General features: G+C 46.7%; 1 protein-coding gene across 6 annotated transcripts in view; it reads left to right on the forward strand.

Moving 5' to 3' along the window:
* larp1 (La ribonucleoprotein 1, translational regulator) overlaps positions 1-21,700 on the forward strand; it is a 54,505-nt gene that overhangs the window by 20,828 nt on the left and 11,977 nt on the right. Inside the window, exons 4-14 of one of the 6 annotated variants that reach the window (XM_064982432.1) lie at positions 1,180-1,260; positions 5,803-5,953; positions 9,252-9,386; positions 10,405-10,557; positions 11,805-11,967; positions 12,666-12,810; positions 13,321-13,498; positions 17,097-17,293; positions 18,078-18,506; positions 19,887-20,010; positions 20,343-20,548. In XM_064982432.1, the coding sequence (XP_064838504.1) occupies positions 1,180-1,260; positions 5,803-5,953; positions 9,252-9,386; positions 10,405-10,557; positions 11,805-11,967; positions 12,666-12,810; positions 13,321-13,498; positions 17,097-17,293; positions 18,078-18,506; positions 19,887-20,010; positions 20,343-20,548 (1,962 nt within the window). The remainder of the gene's footprint in view (positions 1-1,179; positions 1,261-5,802; positions 5,954-9,251; positions 9,387-10,404; positions 10,558-11,804; positions 11,968-12,665; positions 12,811-13,320; positions 13,499-17,096; positions 17,294-18,077; positions 18,507-19,886; positions 20,011-20,342; positions 20,549-21,700) is intronic. The other 5 variants (XM_064982434.1, XM_064982435.1, XM_064982433.1 and 2 more) reach the window with 5 other exon arrangements.

Here is a 21,700-nt window from a genome sequence, read left to right on the forward strand (position 1 = left end):
CACCTGAGGTAGCCATGTGATCCAACCTTCATTTCCCTCAGGTGCTGGGTACCACGGACGGAGGATGCAACTCATTTGTGACCTCTTACAGTAGCATAACCCTGCAGGCTATTTCTGACAACTGGGATCGGGGAGATAGTTCCTCACTGGCAGAGTGACCGAAGTGTAGACCCCTTTTTTTAGACAGGTGGGGTGGTGGTGGTGGTGGGGGGGAGTGTGAGGCAAGGAGTGGCTGCTGCGTACGTTCTGCCAGGCTAGCGCAGGCCTGAGGAGATGTAGGTCAGAGCAGGGCTAGGAATAACCAGGCCTGGACGGGTCCCTATAGGTGGGATGTCCTTTTAGGGATCCCCACAATAACCCACGGACCTCTGCTGCTATTCTGGGGGGTTGTCGGCGACCAAACTTTTCCAAACGTTGCTGAATCAGTCAGTTACTTGAAAAGTTAGGTATCAGAATTGGATATTTTTTTTGTACTTTTTAAAGCTTTTTGACATTAGGTTGGCTGTTTTTCCCAGAAAGGCTGTGAAGGTTTTGATTCAGTACTGCAATGAAACTAAAGCTTTAGTATTGTCATTACTATGTCCCCAAGGGCCATTGTATATTTTTGACAAGATAACTTCACTGCCCACAATTTCCTATGAGAATTGTTCAGTTATTTTTAAGGTGATTTTTCTAGAATTTGTTGGAATTGAGGTTAACACTTAAAGGTTGCGTACTCAGTGGTTTGGGTTGTGTTGGGTGGAGGGCCTGAATGTAGAATGCCACACCTCAACTATCTCAACCCTCCCCAGACACCAAACCTTTATTCTCATTCTGTGGCGTTTTGTGAAGTCTTTAGAATCATGCCTGTAACATGAGAATGTTTTCTGTAGAATTCTGTCCATATAAGGTCAGCAAATTCTATAGAATGAATCGGCATTCTTTTGCTATTTTAGTTTTCCATGACATGTCATAAAGAGTCTCATAACAATGATGAATTCCATACAATTTTCAATACACACTTAAGCTACATGGCATTGCAACACACGCCTATACACCATCATCATCTATCATTGTCTGTGTGTGTGTTGTTGAAATGGCATTTAAAAAAAATAAAAAAATAAATCCAGGACGCAATCCTGTAATTGGGATTGTGCCCTTATCCTAAAATACCTTCCCTTCTGTCCCCCCTGTGCTCAGATTGAAGTTGTGACTGGGATTGTGTCATGCCCCATGCCTGTCAGGCAGGTCAGAGAGGTGAACTCCCCACGGAGATCCCCAGTAAGTTCACCCTCCACATGGACCTGAAGCAGCCTGGTCTAGGAGCCTCCACGGCCTCCTGGCTTCCGTAGAACCTGAATGACCTGAACCAAAAGGATGCTCCGTAGGAGTATAGTGGGGGGACGTTAACCAATCAAAAAAGCTTGCTGGGGAGTTTATTATAATAATAATTGGCGAGATGGTTGCATGGACCCTGATTTTTTTTTTAAACTCCTGGGTTAAACAGAACTATGGAGACTCAGCATGAGAATGGTTTAGGTCCAACCGTAAATGTAATGTGGGTCCAGCAGTTTGTGGATGTCCAGACGGCGTATGGTGGTGGAACGGCCTGCTGGTAGGGTGAACGTAGCCATTGAAAAGCTTGATGAGTGGTATCGATTTAACTTCCAATCGCACAGAAGGAATCAGTATTTCTTCAGAAATTGGTATCAGGTTTGCTGTGGCCACACAAGAAAATTAGCATTATATTAGTTTTTCAGAGTGCTCAGTGGACGTTAACTTCCCATTTAGGCTATTGGTTTTCCGTTAGTTTGCTCATTCATACTTAATGTTAACAGCTATTCTGGTTCCTGTTCAGATACAGGAAAGTGTACAGTTCTTCTATTTGAATGTGATTTACAAAGGTTTGTATAGCAAGTGAGTTATCTAACACATTTGAATGGACATGCCTATTCCAGTGCGTTGTTAGGGGTGTCTCTGCTCACTATCTGACTGTTTTTTTGTTGTTGTTGTGTGGATTACTTTCATTTTTTTTGCGACATGAAGAAAAAAGGGAGAGAGAGAAGAAGAAAGAAAAAAAACAACGACATTTTGAAATGCGTGTAATAGAAGTGTGAGAAATGACTCGGTGCCTCGTCTTGCCAAACGAACCTTTCAACTGAATGCTTTGCATGGTCTTCCTATGCAAAGTGCCCCCTGATAGAAGTTATTGAACTTTTAGCGAGTGAGCTCAAACATCCCAAGTGAACTAAACTTGCATTTTTAATTTGACTTACGTCTCAAATGGACACACTGCATGACGAATTGAGCAGAGGTGATGAAACACAGGCTCTGCAACTGTCTCTCTCTCTCTCTCTCTCTCGGCAGCTTTCTGTGGCCATGTCAAGACTTGGCAGTTTAATGCTGTTTTTCTATTCTGATCATGGAATTTCTGATCATGGAATTTCTGAACATGGAATTCCGAACACACGTGTGTCTAAACTTTAGGTTTAAATGTGTCTGTCCTATCCACATAGTGGATTGCCCCTTTTCCTGGGCACGATATTCAAATGCCCAGTATGCATACTGCAAATGGTGGATTAGGCTAAATACGATGACACAACTTGACGGCAGTAGCAAAACCTCTGTAGCTAGCGAGCTAGCTGGCAACGCTAAAGGGATTGGCAACAGGTTCCCGTAACTGTAGCCAAACAAATATATATATTTTTCTTCTAAATATTAGCTTGCTGGCTAGCAAAACATGTTCCTCACACGCTAGGAACGTATTTCTTCAACATTATAATGAGAATGAGCATGTCGCATAAATGGAATCTAAACATTAAATTAAATAAAACAGACTATTAAACTAATTAAATAAAACAGACTATTAAACTAATTAAATAAAACAGACTATTAAACTAATTAAATAACAGACTATTAAACTAATTAAATAACAGACTATTAAACTAATTAAATAACAGACTATTAAACTAATTAAATAACAGACTATTAAACTAATTAAATAACAGACTATTAAACTAATTAAATAAAACAGACTATTAAACTAATTAAATAAAACAGACTATTAAACTAATTAAATAAAACAGACTATTAAACTAATTAAATAAAACAGACTATTAAACTAATTAAATAACAGACTATTAAACTAATTAAATAAAACAGACTATTAAACTAATTAAATAAAACAGACTATTCAGGATAATCCACCTCAGTCTGAATCCCTAAACCCCGAGGTAGGTTCATTTTTTCAGCTGGACAAATTAAGCCATTTTTATACTAAAGACGCACCAGAATAGCTTCCAAGAGGCGTTGCGGTTCCCTGAGTGGTCCAGTCTCAATCTTGACATAAATTTGCTTGAAAACCTGAGACTCGGTTTGAATGTGCTCTGTCCTGCCAGACTCTGTTTTTTTAACTTAATGTTGAAATAAGCTAAACCACAGCCACATAACCATTGACGACGACTGACCCGAACATCATCGCTAGACGACGCTATCGGAATATCGCCCAGCCCTACTCACTAATCTTAACCCCCCAGGACAGAATAGAAAGCTACGTCTTTGTTGGTTTCTTTTCCTCGTCTTGTACTTTTTAAGCGTACCACACGGGGTGGATCCCAACTTCTCGCATGTTAGCTACGTTTCCATCCAATTGGAGACCGATTGTCATGCTAATATTTTAAAATTAGTTAGATCCATGCAATGCGATTATTTTTCTTCCCTGCCCCGTGCTATCCAGCTCAATTGGTGCTCTCTCACGGGGGAAGGGAGAGAATCACGTGTGTGTGTGGCACAAACGGCAGACTCCACTGCGAAGCACATGGTCTGCAGGTTGAACATGGTGAGATTGTGGACTCCTAAATTCATAGTGCAGTTCGTATATAGGCGATTTTACAACTAGCTGGCTACTTCTCATGCTGATATTGACTTTTGTATTGTGTGTAGCAGCTAGCTAGCTAGCAACATACACTATATACAGACGTTTAAGGACATCCCTTTCAATTAGTAGATACGCCTACTTCAGCCACACCATTACTGACGGCTGTATAAAATTGAGCAAATAGCCATGCAATCTCCATAGACAAACACTGACAGTAGAATGGCCTTACTGAAGAGCTGTGACCTTCAACGTGGCACTGTCATAGGATGCCACCTTTCCAACAAGTCAGTTCGTCAAATTTCTGCCCTACTAGAGCTGCCCCGGTCAACTGTCAGTGCTGTTATTGTGAAGTGGAAACGTCTAGGAGCAACAACGGCTCAGCCACAAAGTGGTAGGCAGATTCCAGGAGAACACTACCTACCCCAATGCACGGTGCCAACTTTAAAGTTTGGTGGAGAAGGAATAATGATGGTCTTGGGCTGTTTTTCATGGTTCAGGCTAGGGCCCTTAGTTCTAGTGAAGGGAAAACGTAACGCTACAGCATACAATGTCATTCTGAAAGATTCTTCCAACTTTGTGGCAAGTTTGGGGAAGACCCTTTCCTGTTTCAGCATGACAATGCACCCATGCATAATGTGACGTCCATAGAGTAATGGTTTGTTGAGATCGGTGTGGAAGAACTCGACTGGCCTGCACAGAGCCCTGACCTCAACCCCATTGAACACCTTTGGAATGAATTGGAACGCCGATTGCAAGCCAGGCCTAATCTCCCAACATCAGTGCCCGACCTCATTAATCATCTTGTGGCTAAATGGAAGTAAGCCCCCGCAGCAATGATCCAACATCTAGTGGAAAGCCTTCCCAGAAGAGTGGAGGCTGTTATAGCAGCAATGTTCCAACATCTAGTGGAAAGCTTTCCCAGAAGGCTGTTCGAGCAGCAATGATCCAACATCTAGTGGAAAAGCCTTCCCAGAAGGCTGTTCTAGCAGCAATGATCCAACATCTAGTGGAAAAGCCTTCCCAGAAGGCTGTTATAGCAGCGAAGGGGGGGACCAACCACTACCTGGTCATGTGGTGTAGCTAGCTAGCCAGCCCAGAGAGCGAGCATTGCATTATGGGCTTTGTCGTCAACTTGAGCTGCAACGGATTTCCAAACTGTTTTTCACATGCTGCTACCAACTTGATTTATAATGCAGTGTTTCCCCTATATGCATCTAGCAGCAATGGCACACTGCTACTGTTTAAATTGTGGCTGCCAATACATTTTCAAAATGGTGAAAATTCAGTGTAAACCGTAAACGACTAAAACCATATTTTAAAGTGTTGTATAACAAAAAATATATTGGAGCAATCTTTTTCTTCTTTTTTTTTCTTCCTCTGAGATCATCTTTGAGAACGAACAATCATCAAAATAAAATAAAAAAAAACGTTGATCCAAAATGTCAGTGGCATTCGGAACCCCTGTTGATTCTGTTAGAAGGTTGAGACGCTCAGATGGCAATAGAACACGGCGTGAGGCAAAATGTGGGGAATTGCAAGAAATGAGATGTACAGCAGCTGAGGGCGCACCCCCCCCCCCCCCCCCCCACACACACACACACAGCTACTCCAAGAGGAAAACGCTAACGTCAAAATGTAATATTTGTTGACAAATATTCTCACATAGTTTTTTTTTTTTTCACTGTAAATCATTGGAATTAATGGTTTCGTGTGGTTTCTCCTCGGTGCACTGTCGGTGACCTGTGACCTGTAACCTTAATGTTAGTCTCAATTGGCTCCTTATTTCCTATTTATTACGTTACTTTTGACCAGAGACCAAATCGAGAACAAGGTGCCATTAGGAATGCACACTAAGTGATGCTCCTAAACCTGGTTGTTGGATGAAGGGAAGATAAAAAAACAAACCCTGCTGGAAATATTGTACCTTGTGTTAACCTACTCCCCAGGCCCCCAAGAAGCCCGTGGTTAAGAAAGAGTGGAAAGAGAAACGTGACACCAACGAAGAAAGCAAGGAGAACCAGAAGGCCAAGTCAGACGACTCTGGAGAGGAGAAGAACGGAGACGACGACTCTCAGAAGAATGGACAGAAGAAAAAAGGTGGGTGACTTGACTCAGTATTGACCTCGTTTAAAAAAATATATATATATTTTTAACTACAGAGTGTATGAAAAGTACATTTTCACATATGTCGACACTGAAGATGGTGAATATGAGGTTAAAAAGTGGTGGAATTCCCCTTTTTAAAATGTTTTATTTTTTTTTACAAGTTTTTACAGTACTCAGGGTAAACAGAACCCTGTGCGGTAGGACATCCAACCTTAGGGCTTTTACACAGAACAGGTGTTTGTCTGAACACACAAACTATAACAAATAGCCAGTCATTGTGTTAACGTCAATGATGTCGTGACTTGATTAACAGTATTCTGGAAAAGCTGTCGGTACATGGTAATTGACACTCATGCTGTAGGCCTAAACCATGTAGGAATATCCATTACCACTTGAGGAAAATTAATCATGTTTACTAAATGTTTTGCGTGGTGCAGGCCCCAGTCTGGCTTTGTAGTGACTACTACTCCGAGTCTAACCCTCACGGAGTCGGAGGCGATGCAGGCAGGGAGATGTTTTGGCAGGAACTAAGGGTTGAAATTCCACCAGTCTGCCAGCCAGCGAGTGTTTTCTGACCTTTGGAATGAAGTTTCCTGCCTGACGAGAGGGAGAGCGAGAGACTTGCCTCTTTCTGGCCCTGCAATGCTCTTATTCCTCCCTTCCTTTTCACCCCCGGGCACCCTTGTATTCAAAAGAATCCCCTCGGGCAAACGGTTCAGGTCAATCGCAACCTAAACCTCCTGTCAACCCCCCCTCCCCCCGAGCTGTGGCCCTCACCAACCGCCCACCTGGTCCACGTTTATCTTCCTACTTGGACTTTGCACCCTGCACTTTCATCCTACAACTACACTCAGCACTGACAGACTCTCATCTGTGTGTGTGTGTGTGTTCCTCTTTCTGGCTCTGCAATGCTCTTTTTGTCTCTCGCGATCTCCCTCCCTTTATATAAATGCAACATGTAAAGTGTTGGTTTTAATGAGCTGAAATAAAATTACCCAGAATTTCTCCAAACGCACAAAAAAAAAGGTTTCTCTCAAAATGTGCACCAATTTGTTTACATCCCTGTTAGTAAACAGTTCTATCTTGACAAGATAATCCAGCCACCTGACAGTTGTGGTATGCCAAGAAGCTGATAAAACGGTATGATCATTACACAGGTGCACCTTGTGCTGGGGACAATAAAAGGTCACTCTAAAATGTGCAGTTTTGTCACACCACACAATGCCACAGATGTCTCGTGTTTTGAGCGATCGTGCAATTGGTGTATGCTGACTTCAGGAATGTCCACCAGAGCTGTTGCCAGATAATTAAATGTTAATTTTCTCTTCCATAAGCCGCCTCCAATGTCGTTTTAGAGAATTTGGCAGTACGTCCAACCTGCCTTACAACCACAGACCACGTGTAACCACGCCAACCATCCCGCTTCTTCACACGTGGGAGATATGTGGTTATTCCCGTGACTGTAGTCATTTGGCTGACCAGAAAATATGTCACCCCAAATTCCTACATGAGCATCACAACCCTAATCTCTACACATAGTTGTAATGTGATTCATAGTGCAGTCTGGGGTGTTTATAGCTTCAGTGGTCATAGTGTACATACTATATGTGGATATATATATATTGTATTTTTTTTTTTTTTTAATATTGTCTCTAACTCTGCAGCACATGTATTTGGAGAAATAAATATGATTTGTTATTCTCTCACCTACCCCCTTCAGCAGACAGGGCCACGTCACTCTTAACTCTCCCAGAGTGCACTGTCAAGAGTGACGTGGCCCTGTGCCTATCTGCTGACGGTGGAGGTGAGAATCGCCACAGTTCAACGTGCTCGCTCTAGTCTCCTGCCCTCGAGCACACTCCACTAACAGAGCACTGACACCGCCAACTGGCCAGCGAGGGAACTGCACCCCTGGCTGAATAAAAGGGGGGGGGCACTGTTCCAGCATTACAAAATGGATAAGATTGTGTGGGGGGGGGCACTGTTCCGGCATTACAAAATGGATTAGTTTGTGTGGGGGGGGGCACTGTTCCAGCATTACAAAATGGATTAGTTTGTGTGGGGGGGCACTGTTCCAGCATTACAAAATGGATTAGTTTGTGTGGGGGGGGCACTGTTCCAGCATTACAAAATTGATTAGTTTGTGTGTGGGGGGCACTGTTCCAGCATTACAAAATGGATTAGTTTGTGTGGGGGGGGGGCACTGTTCCAGCATTACATAACGGATTAGTTTGTGTGTGTGGGGGCACTGTTCCAGCATTACAAAATTGATTAGTTTGTGTGGGGGGGGGGGCACTGTTCCAGCATTACAAAATTGATTAGTTTGTGTGGGGGGGCACTGTTCCAGCATTACATAACGGATTAGTTTGTGTGGGGGGGGCACTGTTCCAGCATTACAAAACGGATTAGTTTGTGTGGGGGGGGCACTGTTCCAGCATTACAAAATGGATAAGATTGTGTGGGGGGGGGCACTGTTCCGGCATTACAAAATGGATTAGTTTGTGTGGGGGGGGGGGCACTGTTCCAGCATTACAAAATGGATTAGTTTGTGTGTGGGGGGGCACTGTTCCAGCATTACAAAATGGATTAGTTTGTGTGGGGGGGCACTGTTCCAGCATTACAAAATGGATTAGTTTGTGTGGGGGGGGGCACTGTTCCAGCATTACATAACGGATTAGTTTGTGTGTGTGGGGGCACTGTTCCAGCATTACAAAATTGATTAGTTTGTGTGGGGGGGGCACTGTTCCAGCATTACAAAATTGATTAGTTTGTGTGGGGGGGGGCACTGTTCCAGCATTACATAACGGATTAGTTTGTGTGGGGGGGGCACTGTTCCAGCATTACAAAACGGATTAGTTTGTGTGGGGGGGGGCACTGTTCCAGCATTACATAATGGATTAGTTTGTGTGGGGGGGGCACTGTTCCAGCATTACAAAACGGATTAGTTTGTGGGGGGGGGGGGCACTGTTCCAGCATTACAAAACGGATTAGTTTGCGCAGAAGACAGAGTAAAACGTGAGGTATTTATTTTAATTGTCAGTGTTTTTATCAGATTTCTCAATAGGGTTGAGCGTTACAGAGGTGAAACCTAATAGGCCCGCCGGGAGAAGTTACAGCGCGCTTGTTCAGTGCTGCTCTGTCGTCGTCCCCCCCCCCCCCCTGCAACATCAACTAGTTCCCTACTATTCTGGTCTGCCTGCATCTCACGCTTGGTCTGACACTAATCAACGCTATTGTGTAAATGTGACAGACAGGTGCCGCTCTAACGTGTGTGTGTGTGTGTGTGTAGGGAACAAGCACAAGTGGGTACCGCTGATGATGGAGGTGAAGTCCGAGGGGCCCAGAGAGCGCTCTGCATCCAGGAACAACACCCGTCAGAACGAGGTTCCCAGGATGCCCCCCAACAACAGGAACGACCTCCGAGGTGACTGACATCACCCAGCGCCGGCCTAACCCCTTATGTCAGCCTGGTTGGGTACCATATGGCTCCCTACATAGTGCACTACTATAGCACCTTATTCCCTGTATAGTGCACTACTATAGCACCTTATTCCCTGTATAGTGCACTTCTATAGCACCCTCTTCCCTGTATAGTGCACTACTATTGCACTCTCTTCCCTGTATAGTGCACTACTATTGCACTCTATTCCCTATATATTGCACTCTATTCCCTATATAGTGCACTACTATTGCACTCTATTCCCTATATAGTGCACTACTATAGCACCCTATTCCCTATATAGTGCACTACTATAGCACCCTATTCCCTATATAGTGCACTACTATAGCACCCTATTCCCTATATAGTGCACGACTATAGCACCCTATTCCCTATATAGTGCACGACTATAGCACCCTATTCCCTATATAGTGCACGACTATAGCACCCTATTCCCTATATAGTGCACGACTATAGCACCCTATTCCCTATATAGTGCACGACTATAGCACCCTATTCCCTATATAGTGCACGACTATAGCACCCTATTCCCTATATAGTGCACTACTATAGCACCCTATTCCCTATATAGTGCACTACTATAGTATATACTATATTTCCACAGTACACGGTTGCCATTTATTATTTTTGACTGTTCACAATTTACAAATTATAATTTTGATTCCCGTGATTCGATTCACCATGTTTGAACCGAACCTCAACTACTATAATGGCAAAGCAAATCATTTGATTTGTGAATTCATATAAATGAATATATATAAATGCTACATGTAATATATATATAATAATTTGACTCTGCCGGAACAAGGCTTGGTTTTGTCTTTATAAAGTGGTCAACATTTGCCATAGCACTCAGATCAGGTCCATCTCCAGTAACACTCCCGCGCAGGCGTACTAACAGACTGATAGCACCGTAATAACAGAAATATATATAGGGATACTTTAAAACAAACTTAAGTTTTACTTTCTTTTTTTTTCTCAGACTGGCACAGCGGGAAGTACGAGCGTGAATGTCGTGAGGACCATGATGAGGTGTCCAGCGTGAAGAGTGAGGGTGCTCCCTTCCGTGCCGGGTTCCGGGGTCGTGGGCGTGGCAGGGGACGGGGACGAGGACGAGGCAGAGGAGGCAGCAGAGGTAAGCGCTCCGTGGAAATGAACAGGTATGGGATCGTATCTAGTTGGATGAGAGCGCCACGGTCTTAAGTGATTGAGGAACAGCAATGTCCTAATGGCATATCTAGTTGGATGAGAGCGCCACGGTCTTAAGTGATTGAAGAACAGCGATGTCCTAATGGCTTATCTAGTTGGATGAGAGAGCCACGGTCTTAAGTGATTGAAGAACAGCGATGTCCTAATGGCATATCTAGTTGGATGAGAGAGCCACGGTCTTAAGTGATTGAAGAACAGCGATGTCCTAATGGCTTATCTAGTTGGATGAGAGAGCCACGGTCTTAAGTGATTGAAGAACAGCGATGTCCTAATGGCTTATCTAGTTGGATGAGAGAGCCACGGTCTTAAGTGATTGAAGAACAGCGATGTCCTTATGGCATATCTATTGAGAAGTCGTGTGTAGAAAGTAATGCATTACACTAGAAAATATTTCAAACTCCAATTCAGCTGTCTGTTTTTAGTACTGAAGTCTTAAAATACATGATTATTTTCATTTGTGTGGTTCCAAGGCTCTCTGTAGAACAATGCGCTCTGTCTCTGTCTTTTTCTTTCTCTCTCTCGGTGTGTGTGTGTGGCTGTGCTTGTGTGTGTGTGTGTGTGTGTGTGGCTGTGCTCATGGCTTTGCCTTTGTCCTATGTTACCCTGATCTGGCCCCCGCTAAGGATACAGTAAAAACAACACAACCCCATAACAACCTGAGTGTGGTATAGTGCTGTGATTCCCTCAGGCCACGGGTGGAGGCAAGGTGCCTGGTCCTGCTGGTTCTAGCCACCAGCCTCTCCCCTCTGGCTTCGCCACAGGAAAACACTGCCCCCGCCCCCCTTTCATTTGAGGAGAGAGGGGGAGGAACAAGGGGAGTAGAGCAGACCCACTCACTGTCATTATGAAACCTGCCGTTCTTCTCCTTCTTACTAGGCCGAGATCCCTCTGTCTTGAGTTTCACCCCCCCCCAGGAACACACCGTTTCTAAAAAATGTTTTCCTGACAGGATGCCATATTTAAATTCTCGCTCTGCTGATCTTTAGGCGAATATTTACTCTCTGGCTCTGTCAGCTTGCTCCGATTTTTAGTGTATTCACACGCCTTCCGAGGCTCAACAGCTGTGCTGCGAATGTCTCTGCTGTTGCTGAGCTGCCTCCCTAGCTTTGTTTGTTTTAGTAGGTATGTGACAGCCGCCCAGTAATGGTTGACTTCTGCCGTGTCTCCTGCCAGGTCACTATGACTACCATTACGGCTACAAGGCCTACGACGGGAAGGACGGCGCCTACGGTCAGAAGTTTGGCGCTCCAGTGACCTACTACTACGACAACATGAGCAGCAACGACCTGTACTCCGTAGACCAGGACCTGCTCAAGGACTACATCAAGAGGCAGATGTGAGTACTGCCGTTGGTCACTGCGCTCTAGAACTAGTGCCGTTGGTCACTGCGCTCTAGAACTAGTGCCGTTGGTCACTGCGCTCTAGAACTAGTGCCGTTGGTCACTGCGCTCTAGAACTAGTGCCGTTGGTCACTGCGCTCTAGAACTAGTGCCGTTGGTTACTGCGCTCTAGAACCAGTGCCGTTGGTTACTGCGCTCTAGAACTAGTGCCGTTGGTTACTGCGCTCTAGAACTAGTGCCGTTGGTTACTGCGCTCTAGAACTAGTGCCGTTGGTCATTGATGTCTTTTTCAGGGTTTAAATAATGTAAATAATCTATGCTGTTTTAGCAAACGCTTTCAACCAAAAGGATTGACATTCATGCGTACACATTTTGTCATATGGGTGGCCCCGCAATATAACATGGAATCTGAATTTAGGTGTACATACATAGGCCTACAATTTCCATGATCAAATTCCATCTCCAATACAACAGATTGTAGTTGAAATTACATTTATTTTCACTCCAAAACAAAGCTGAGAACATAGCCAAATAAACACTTTCCCCACCTCGTATCATTGTACTCCCTGACAAGGGCTTTTCCAACTAACAAAAAAATCTTCAGATTTTGTTCTATTGAACATGTCTTCACACATAAAGGCATTGTGATTCTCGGAAGACTGATTATGTTGACTTCCTGCATTTTTCTCCGTAGTGAGTACTACTTCAGCCTTGACAACCTGGAGCGGGACTTCTTCCTGCGCAGGAAGATGGACCAGGAGGGCTTCCTGTCTCTTGGCCTGGTCGCTAGCTTCCACAGGGTGCAGGCCCTCACCACCGACGTCAACCTCATCATAGAGGTACGTACGTCCTCCTTCTTAGCTGTTTCTCGCAAGGTGGCGGATGGCTCTAGAAATGAATAGTTACATTTAAGTCATTTGGCAGACTCTCTTATCCAGAGCGACTTACAAATTGGATATGTGTCTCTAACGTCAGAACTCATCAGATTTTTAGAATTTGTAGATAATTCAAGGCGAGCTTTCAACGAGCTTTGACTTCTCAACAACAAAAACACTTCCTGCAGTAGTTTTGATCCCTCTTTTTTTTACATTCCTGTAATGCAGGAATGCGTTTTAACTTGCCAGGCATTGAGAATATTCTAGATCAGGGACGCCAATTATTCAGACAGGATTCCTGATTTGGCCAGCGAGGGGGTCCAATCCTGCCCTCGTGTGGTTTTAGTAAAATATTTAAAACAAATCTATATATATACACACACACACACACACACGTACGTGTATAACGATAGATGAGTAGATACTATTTAAGTCTGTTTCATACCCTCAACACTCTTAAATCTACCCCCTTAGTCTTTAAAGGGTAGCAAAGAGGTGGAGATCATCGAAATGAAGATCCGCCGCAAGGTGGAACCCGAGAAGTGGCCTCTACCGGGTCTTTCCATGGGACCGGACCACAACCAAGTCGACCTGACCCAGCTCATCCACTGCCCGGAGTTCGTGCCTCGGCAGACGCCCGCTGAGCAGACAGGTAAAAGCAGCCACACCCGCTGTACAACAGATACCCACCCGCTCTGACAGTGGCCCGCTGTAGAACAGATACCCACCCGTTCTGACAGTGGGCCGCTGTACAACAGATACCCACCCGTTCTGACAGTGGCCCGCTGTAGAACAGATACCCACCCGTTCTGACAGTGGCCCGCTGTAGAACAGATACCCACCCGCTCTGACAGTGGCCCGCTGTAGAACAGATACCCACCCGTTCTGACAGTGGCCCGCTGTACAACAGATACCCACCCGTTCTGACAGTGGCCCGCTGTAGAACAGATACCCACCCGTTCTGACAGTGGCCCGCTGTAGAACAGATACCCACCCGCTCTGACAGAGAACAGATACCCACCCGTTCTGACAGTGGCCCGCTGTACAACAGATACCCACCCGCTCTGACAGTGGCCCGCTGTAGAACAGATACCCACCCGTTCTGACAGTGGCCCGCTGTAGAACAGATACCCACCCGTTCTGACAGTGGCCCGCTGTAGAACAGATACCCACCCGTTCTGACAGTGGCCCGCTGTAGAACAGATACCCACCCGTTCTGACAGTGGCCCGCTGTAGAACAGATACCCACCCGCTCTGACAGTGGCCCGCTGTAGAACAGATACCCACCCGCTCTGACAGTGGCCCGCTGTAGAACAGATACCCACCCGTTCTGACAGTGGGCCGCTGTAGAACAGATACCCACCCGTTCTGACAGTGGCCCGCTGTAGAACAGATACCCACCCGTTCTGACAGTGGCCCGCTGTAGAACAGATACCCACCCGCTCTGACAGTGGCCCGCTGTAGAACAGATACCCACCCGTTCTGACAGTGGCCCGCTGTAGAACAGATACCCACCTGACAGTGGCCCGCTGTAGAACAGATACCCACCCGTTCTGACAGTGGCCCGCTGTAGAACAGATACCCACCCGCTCTGACAGTGGCCCGCTGTAGAACAGATACCCACCCGTTCTGACAGTGGCCCGCTGTAGGACAGATACCCACCCGTTCTGACAGTGGCCCGCTGTAGGACAGATACCCACCCGTTCTGACAGTGGCCCGCTGTAGAACAGATACCCACCCGCTCTGACAGTGGCCCGCTGTAGAACAGATACCCACCCGCTCTGACAGTGGCTATCCATTTAGCTACTCAAAACAGGTGTGTTGATCCACCGAGTCAGCCACACATCCACTTTAACAGTCTGTGTGTGTGTGTATTTTCACTATGAAAACAGACGTTTGTACGCTTGGTGAGGTGGACTCATTCTGATTCAGTCGAGGGCTCTCTTGCTGTGTCAAGTAGACCCTGATTCGGCAAAGCTGATTTAGTCCATTGGGTTGCTTATCTGGTGAGCTCACTCACCGCTCTGTCCACCTTGTACATCTGTAGGCTTGTCTAAATCAAATCAAATTTTATTTGTCACATACACATGGTTAGCAGATGTTAATGCGAGTGTAGCGAAATGCTTGTGCTTCTAGTTCCGACAATGCAGTGATAACCAACAAGTAATCTAACTAACAATTCCTAAACTACTGTCTTATACACAGTGTAAGGGGATAAAGAATATGTACATAAGGATATATGAATGAGTGATGGTACAGAGCAGCATAGGCAAGATACAGTAGATGGTATCGAGTACAGTATATACATATGAGATGAGTATGTAAACAAAGTGGCATAGTTAAAGTGGCTAGTGATACATGTATTACATAAGGATGCAGTCGATGATATAGAGTACAGTATATACGTATGCATATGAGAAGAATAATGTAGGGTAAGTAACATTATATAAGGTAGCATTGTTTAAAGTGGCTAGTGATATATTTACATAATTTCCATCATTATTATTAAAGTGGCTGGAGTTGAGTCAGTGTATGTTGGCAGCAGCCCACTCAATGTTAGTGGTGGCTGTTTAACAGTCTGATGGCCTTGAGATAGAAGCTATTTTTCAGTCTCTCGGTCCCAGCTTTGATGCACCTGTACTGACCTTGCCTTCTGGATGATAGCGGGGTGAACAGGCAGTGGCTCGGGTGGTTGATGTCCTTGATGATCTTTATGGCCTTCCTGTAACATTGGGTGGTGTAGGTGTCCTGGAGGGCAGGTAGTTTGCCCCCGGTGATGCGTTGTGCAGACCTCACTACCCTCTGGAGAGCCTTACGGTTGAGGGCGGAGCAGTTGCCGTACCAGGCGGTGATACAGCCCGCCAGGATGCTCTCGATTGTGCATCTGTAGAAGTTTGAGTGCTTTTGGTGACAAGCCAAATTTCTTCAGCCTCCTGAGGTTGAAGAGGCGCTACTGCGCCTTCTTCACGATGCTGTCAGTGTGAGTGGACCAATTCAGTTTGTCTGTGATGTGTATGCCGAGGAACTTAAAACTTGCTACCCTCTCCACTGCTGTTCCATCGATGTGGATAGGGGGGTGTTCCCTCTGCTGTTCCCTGAAGTCCACAATCATCTCCTTAGTTTTGTTGACGTTGAGTGTGAGGTTATTTTCCTGACACCACACTCCGAGGGCCCTCACCTCCTCCCTGTAGGCCGTCTCGTCGTTGTTGGTAATCAAGCCTACCACTGTTGTCGTCCGCAAACTTGATGATTGAGTTGGAGGCGTGCGTGGCCACGCAGTCGTGGGTGAACAGGGAGTACAGGAGAGGGCTCAGAACGCACCCTTGTGGGGCCCCAGTGTTGAGGATCAGCGGGGAGGAGATGTTGTTACCTACCCTCACCACCTGGGGGCGGCCCGTCAGGAAGTCCAGTACCCAGTTGCACAGGGCGGGGTCGAGACCCAGGGTCTCGAGCTTGATGACGAGCTTGGAGGGTACTATGGTGTTGAATGCCGAGCTGTAGTCGATGAACAGCATTCTCACATAGGTATTCCTCTTGTCCAGATGGGTTAGGGCAGTGTGCAGTGTGGTTGAGATTGCGTCGTCTGTGGACCTATTTGGGCGGTAAGCAAATTGGAGTGGGTCTAGGGTGTCAGGTAGGGTGGAGGTGATATGGTCCTTGACTAGTTTCTCAAAGCACTTCATGATGACGGAAGTGAGTGCTACTGGGCGGTAGTCGTTTAGCTCAGTTACCTTAGCTTTCTTGGGAACAGGAACAATGGTGGCCCTCTTGAAGCATGTGGGAACAGCAGACTGGTATAGGGATTGATTGAATATGTCCGTAAACACACCAGCCAGCTGGTCTGCGCATGCTCTGAGTGCGCGGCTGGGAATGCCGTCTGGGCCTGCAGCCGTGCGAGGGTTAACACGTTTAAATGTTTTACTCACCTCGGCTGCAGTGAAGGAGAGACCGCATGTTTCCGTTGCAGGCCGTGTCAGTGACACTGTACTGTCCTCAAAGCGGGCAAAAAAGTTATTTAGTCTGCCTGGGAGCAAGACATCCTGGTCCGTGACTGGGCTGGATTTCTTCCTGTAGTCCGTGATTGACTGTAGACCCTGCCACATGCCTCTTGTGTCTGAGCCGTTGAATTGAGATTCTACTTTGTCTCTGTACTGACGCTTAGCTTGTTTAATGATCACCTGTCTGTCCACATGGTACATCCTGTAGGCTTGTCTAGACTAGGGATCACCTATAGTCAATCTAATCGACAGAATCTGCTCCAGGGTCTCCCCGGTCCTCCACACCCACTAGGGGCTCAACCAGGGCCTCCATGCAGCCCAAGGTGGAGCAGGACGTGTCCAACCTGAAGAGCATGTCCAAGGGCCTGTCGGCGAGTCTCCCCGACCTGGACTCTGAGTCCTGGATCGAGGTGAAAAAGAGGCCCAGGCCCTCCCCGGCCCGACCCAAGGTGAGTGGAGCTGAAGGAGAGGAGAGGGACGGAAGGTGTTCGGAAAGGGGATTCAAACCTCAAAATACAATATTATCGCGATATTTGGGTGCCAATATGATATGTATTGTAATTCTCACACTTCTATGTGTGTTGCGAGATTCAACACTGATTTTATTGCGATTTGTTCAGCCAAACATGTCGCTCACCATACGTCCGCTGCAGAGGGACGAGAGCCATGAGAAAATGAGTTTTGATCAGTCAATGAAATAGAAGTGCTGAAAACAGAATTGTCTCCCTAATTTAAAAAACAAACAAGATGGAGGACAAGCTATGAAGGAAATAGTGGAGTTTTGGTGCAGGGGACAGCCAACTAGCGCAAAAATAATATTGTGAAATTGTCAAAACGATATGACACTGTATAATATCCCTAATGTGGTCTACATTTATTCCCCCCCCCATCGCTTATATGGATAGCAGGGCAATGTTGCATCGTCATGCTTGCAACAAAACCCAATGCTTGCAACATGATGCTTGCTTCAAAACCCACTGATTATAAAGGCTTCCTTCAAGACACTTACGATCAATTTCATGACCTAATATCTGCATCCCCAATGGCACCCTATTCCCTATTTAGTGCACTACTTTGGACCAGATCCCTACTCAAAAGTAGTGCACTACATAGGGTGTCATTTGGGGGTATGTACCATACCTCTGCCCTCTCTCCACTTGTCTCCCTCTCCATCTTTGTTTTGTCATCCATCCATACCTCCCTCCCTCCTCCCTGGGCGTTAACTGACGGTAGACCCCCTCGTTGCAGCAGAAGGAAGAGGCTGTCTCCCCGGTGCCCCAGCCAGGCCCCAGCCCGATCCCCTCGGTCTCCCCGGCCCAGGCCTCGGCCACGGGAGCCAAGGAGGAGCAGGACGAGCCCGAGGAGCTGGACTTCATGTTTGACGAGGAGATGGAGCAGATAGATGGTCGCAGGAACACCTTCACCGACTGGTCGGACGACGACTCGGACTGCGAAATCGCCGACAACGACGTTAACAAAATCCTCATCGTGACTCAGACGCCGCCCTACCTGCGCAAGCACCCGGGTGGCGACCGTACGGGCCACCACACGTCGCGCTCCAAGCTGACCAACGAGCTGGTGAAGGTGATCAACGATGGCCTGTACTACTACGAAGCAGATCTGTGGGATGACAACTACGAACCCGAGTACGCCACCATCAAGGTCAGTCCCTTTCACTGAGACGTCAACTCCGTAGTCAGGTATCAAGAAAGGTAAATTGAGTTAAAAACCCACAGGGATTAATATTTGTTTGTTTTTCAATTATTATTTTTTACCAGTGTTGCAGATGGGAATGTGGTGATTTGCAGAATTTCCACTAACTAATTCCATATCTCTTAGTTAAATTAGCCATGTTTAACCTAGCTTCCACTAGGCCCAGAAACTATTTCGACAATAATAAACGAAAACAACAAAAAAAACAGTTATGAACCTCGTTTGTATGCATCACTGATATATAACTTAAAGTAGGCCATTCTGAAACATTCCAGGTGTCTATTCTGGCTGCAGTGTGGATGTTTCTGTCCCAAGGTCTGTGAGCACGCGGGGGGTCTGGATGTGGCGGGCCACAGAATGGCCGTGTTGCCATTTTGAATGTGTGTTTGTTTGTCCCTGCTCTCATTGTGATAGGGCTCTTTGTGCCCATTCACGTGCCCCCCCCCCCACACACACACACACACACACACACAATCCAATGGTGTGTGTGGAAAAGAGTTCCCTTGTTTATAAATAAACCCTAACGAGGCTTGCCTCCGCTTTAGCGAAGGGCTCTGTTTAAGTGGGTTTCGGGGGGGGGAATATATAACTCTTCAAATGTCTTCAGAGGTAACTTTGCTAGACTTCGCGATGGCTGGGGCTGGAAATGTAAGTGTTGTTTCAAAAATGGCACCCGTTTCCTCATTTTGGTGCTCTGCTTTTGACCAGAGTCCTATGTGCCCTGGACAAAGCAGAGCTCCTATATAGGAAATATGCCATTGAGGACACAGGCTCTGTGTGTAGAATTTCAGTTTAGTAGTCGTTGTTTTTGCTTTTTTTTTTCCTACACGTTTTTTGTCTTAGAGGAAAGTTGATTGTTGTGTTTTGGAGATCGTTACTGTTGACATCCAGACCAGTTTGAAATGGACTGGGATGAAATAGCACTTAGATTGAAGGCTCTACTATGGCCTTGTATTTTCTTGGTCACCATGCCCTGTTGGTGTGTGTGTCCAACCATAACCCAACCATTTAGAAGGTACATTAGGCTACATAGATCATAGATGACAGGCCATTAACTATATCCTCCGGCTTTTTGTTGTTTTGGTTCTTGAGAAGAACAAAAATAATGTTTTGGACATGCAATGAGGCATGGTCCAATGTTTGGCTTTTTGAATGTTCATCGCCTAGACACACAACGGCTAGTCCTGGACTAAATAGCACTTTCAATGGAGAATCAAAAAAATATTTTTTTCTTAGACTGGGCTCAAATCTGCCTCTCTGGGGAAACAAACCAGCCCATTAAGTTTGACGACTGTCTCACTGAGGCTCTCTGCCATGTTGTCTCTGCAGCAAGAGGTGGAGAACTTCAAGAAGGTTCACCTGATCAGCCGAGAAGAGTTTGACTGCCTGACCCCAGAGCCCCCTGTCGACCCCAACCAGGAGGTACCCCCGGGACCCCCCAAGCCCCAGCAGAGTGAGTACCACACACACACACACACACACGAGACAGACACGGACAAGACGCAGACCTCTCAATAAAACAGGGGTTACGCAGCCTATCCAGTGCCTAGCTCAACCACTGAACTGAACGAACGGGCAATGACACCATGGAGCAGAATAATGAGTTGGAAGCGGGTCTATGGCTTTTGCAACACACACTGAAAAGCTTGGAAACTATAGCAATGCCCTCCACATAAGATACCCGTCTTACTCATGTGCATATCCTTTTATGTAGCTGTGATACTAAAATGACCCATAACCGTATTCCAGATATCACTCATGACTCCTATGTCTCACATCTCTCAGTTCCCGTAGACGCCTTGGCGAACAAACTGTTCGGTGCCCCCGAGCCTTCCACAATAGCACGCTCCCTCCCGACTACAGTGCCTGACTCGCCCAACTACCGCAGTGCCCGGACACCCCGCACGCCACGCACCCCGCACCGGAAGGACCCTCCCATGACGCCCCGCTTCTACCCCGTGGTGAAGGAGAGCCGGCCTGTCGACGCCATGGTAACAAATAAGAGTTTCTGCCATTTAGCTTCAACTCATGTTGATCTCCCGGGGGAACAGCCTGTTAGGTGTTGATCTCCCGGGGGGGAACAGCCTGTTAGGTGTTGATCTCCCGGGGGGAACAGCCTGTTAGGTGTCGATCTCCCGGGGGGGAACAGCCTGTTAGGTGTCGATCTCCCGGGGGGAACAGCCTGTTAGGTGTCGATCTCCCGGGGGGAACAGCCTGTTAGGTGTTGAGCTCCCGGGGGGGAACAGCCTGTTAGGTGTTGATCTCCCGGGGGGAACAGCCTGTTAGGTGTTGATCTCCCGGGGGGAACAGCCTGTTAGGTGTTGATCTCCCGGGGGGAACAGCCTGTTAGGTGTTGATCTCCCGGGGGGAACAGCCTGTTAGGTGTTGATCTCCCGGGGGGAACAGCCTGTTAGGTGTTGAGCTCCCGGGGGGGAACAGCCTGTTAGGTGTTGATCTCCCGGGGGGAACAGCCTGTTAGGTGTCGAGCTCCCGGGGGGGAACAGCCTGTTAGGTGTCGCTCTCCCGGGGGGAACAGCCTGTTAGGTGTCGATCTCCCGGGGGGAACAGCCTGTTAGGTGTCGATCTCCCGGGGGGAACAGCCTGTTAGGTGTCGATCTCCCGGGGGGAACAGCCTGTTAGGTGTCGATCTCCCGGGGGAACAGCCTGTTAGGTGTCGATCTCCCGGGGGAACAGCCTGTTAGGTGTCGATCTCCCGGGGGAACAGCCTGTTAGGTGTCGATCTCCCGGGGGAACAGCCTGTTAGGTGTCGATCTCGGGGGGAACAGCCTGTTAGGTGTCGATCTCCGGGGGGAACAGCCTGTTAGGTTTCCCGGGGGGAACAGCCTGTTAGGTGTTCGGGGGAACAGCCTGTTAGGTGTTTCCCGGGGGAACAGCCTGTTATTTGCCCCTTTTTCAAATTTTTGCAACTTTTGCATATTTACTGAATGTCAGATCTACAACCAAAACCTAATATTAAATAAAGGAAACCTGAGTGAACAAATAACAGAAATATTACATACTTATCTAATAAACAAAGTTATGCAACACACAGTTCCCCTGTGTGAAAGATTAATTGCCCCCTTTACACTCAGTAGATGGTTGTGCCATGTTTAGCTGCAATGACTGCAACCAAATGCTTCCTG

The sequence above is a fragment of the Oncorhynchus masou genome, chromosome 12 (genome assembly GCF_036934945.1).
Source record: "Oncorhynchus masou masou isolate Uvic2021 chromosome 12, UVic_Omas_1.1, whole genome shotgun sequence".
NCBI classification, from domain to species: domain Eukaryota; kingdom Metazoa; phylum Chordata; class Actinopteri; order Salmoniformes; family Salmonidae; genus Oncorhynchus; species Oncorhynchus masou.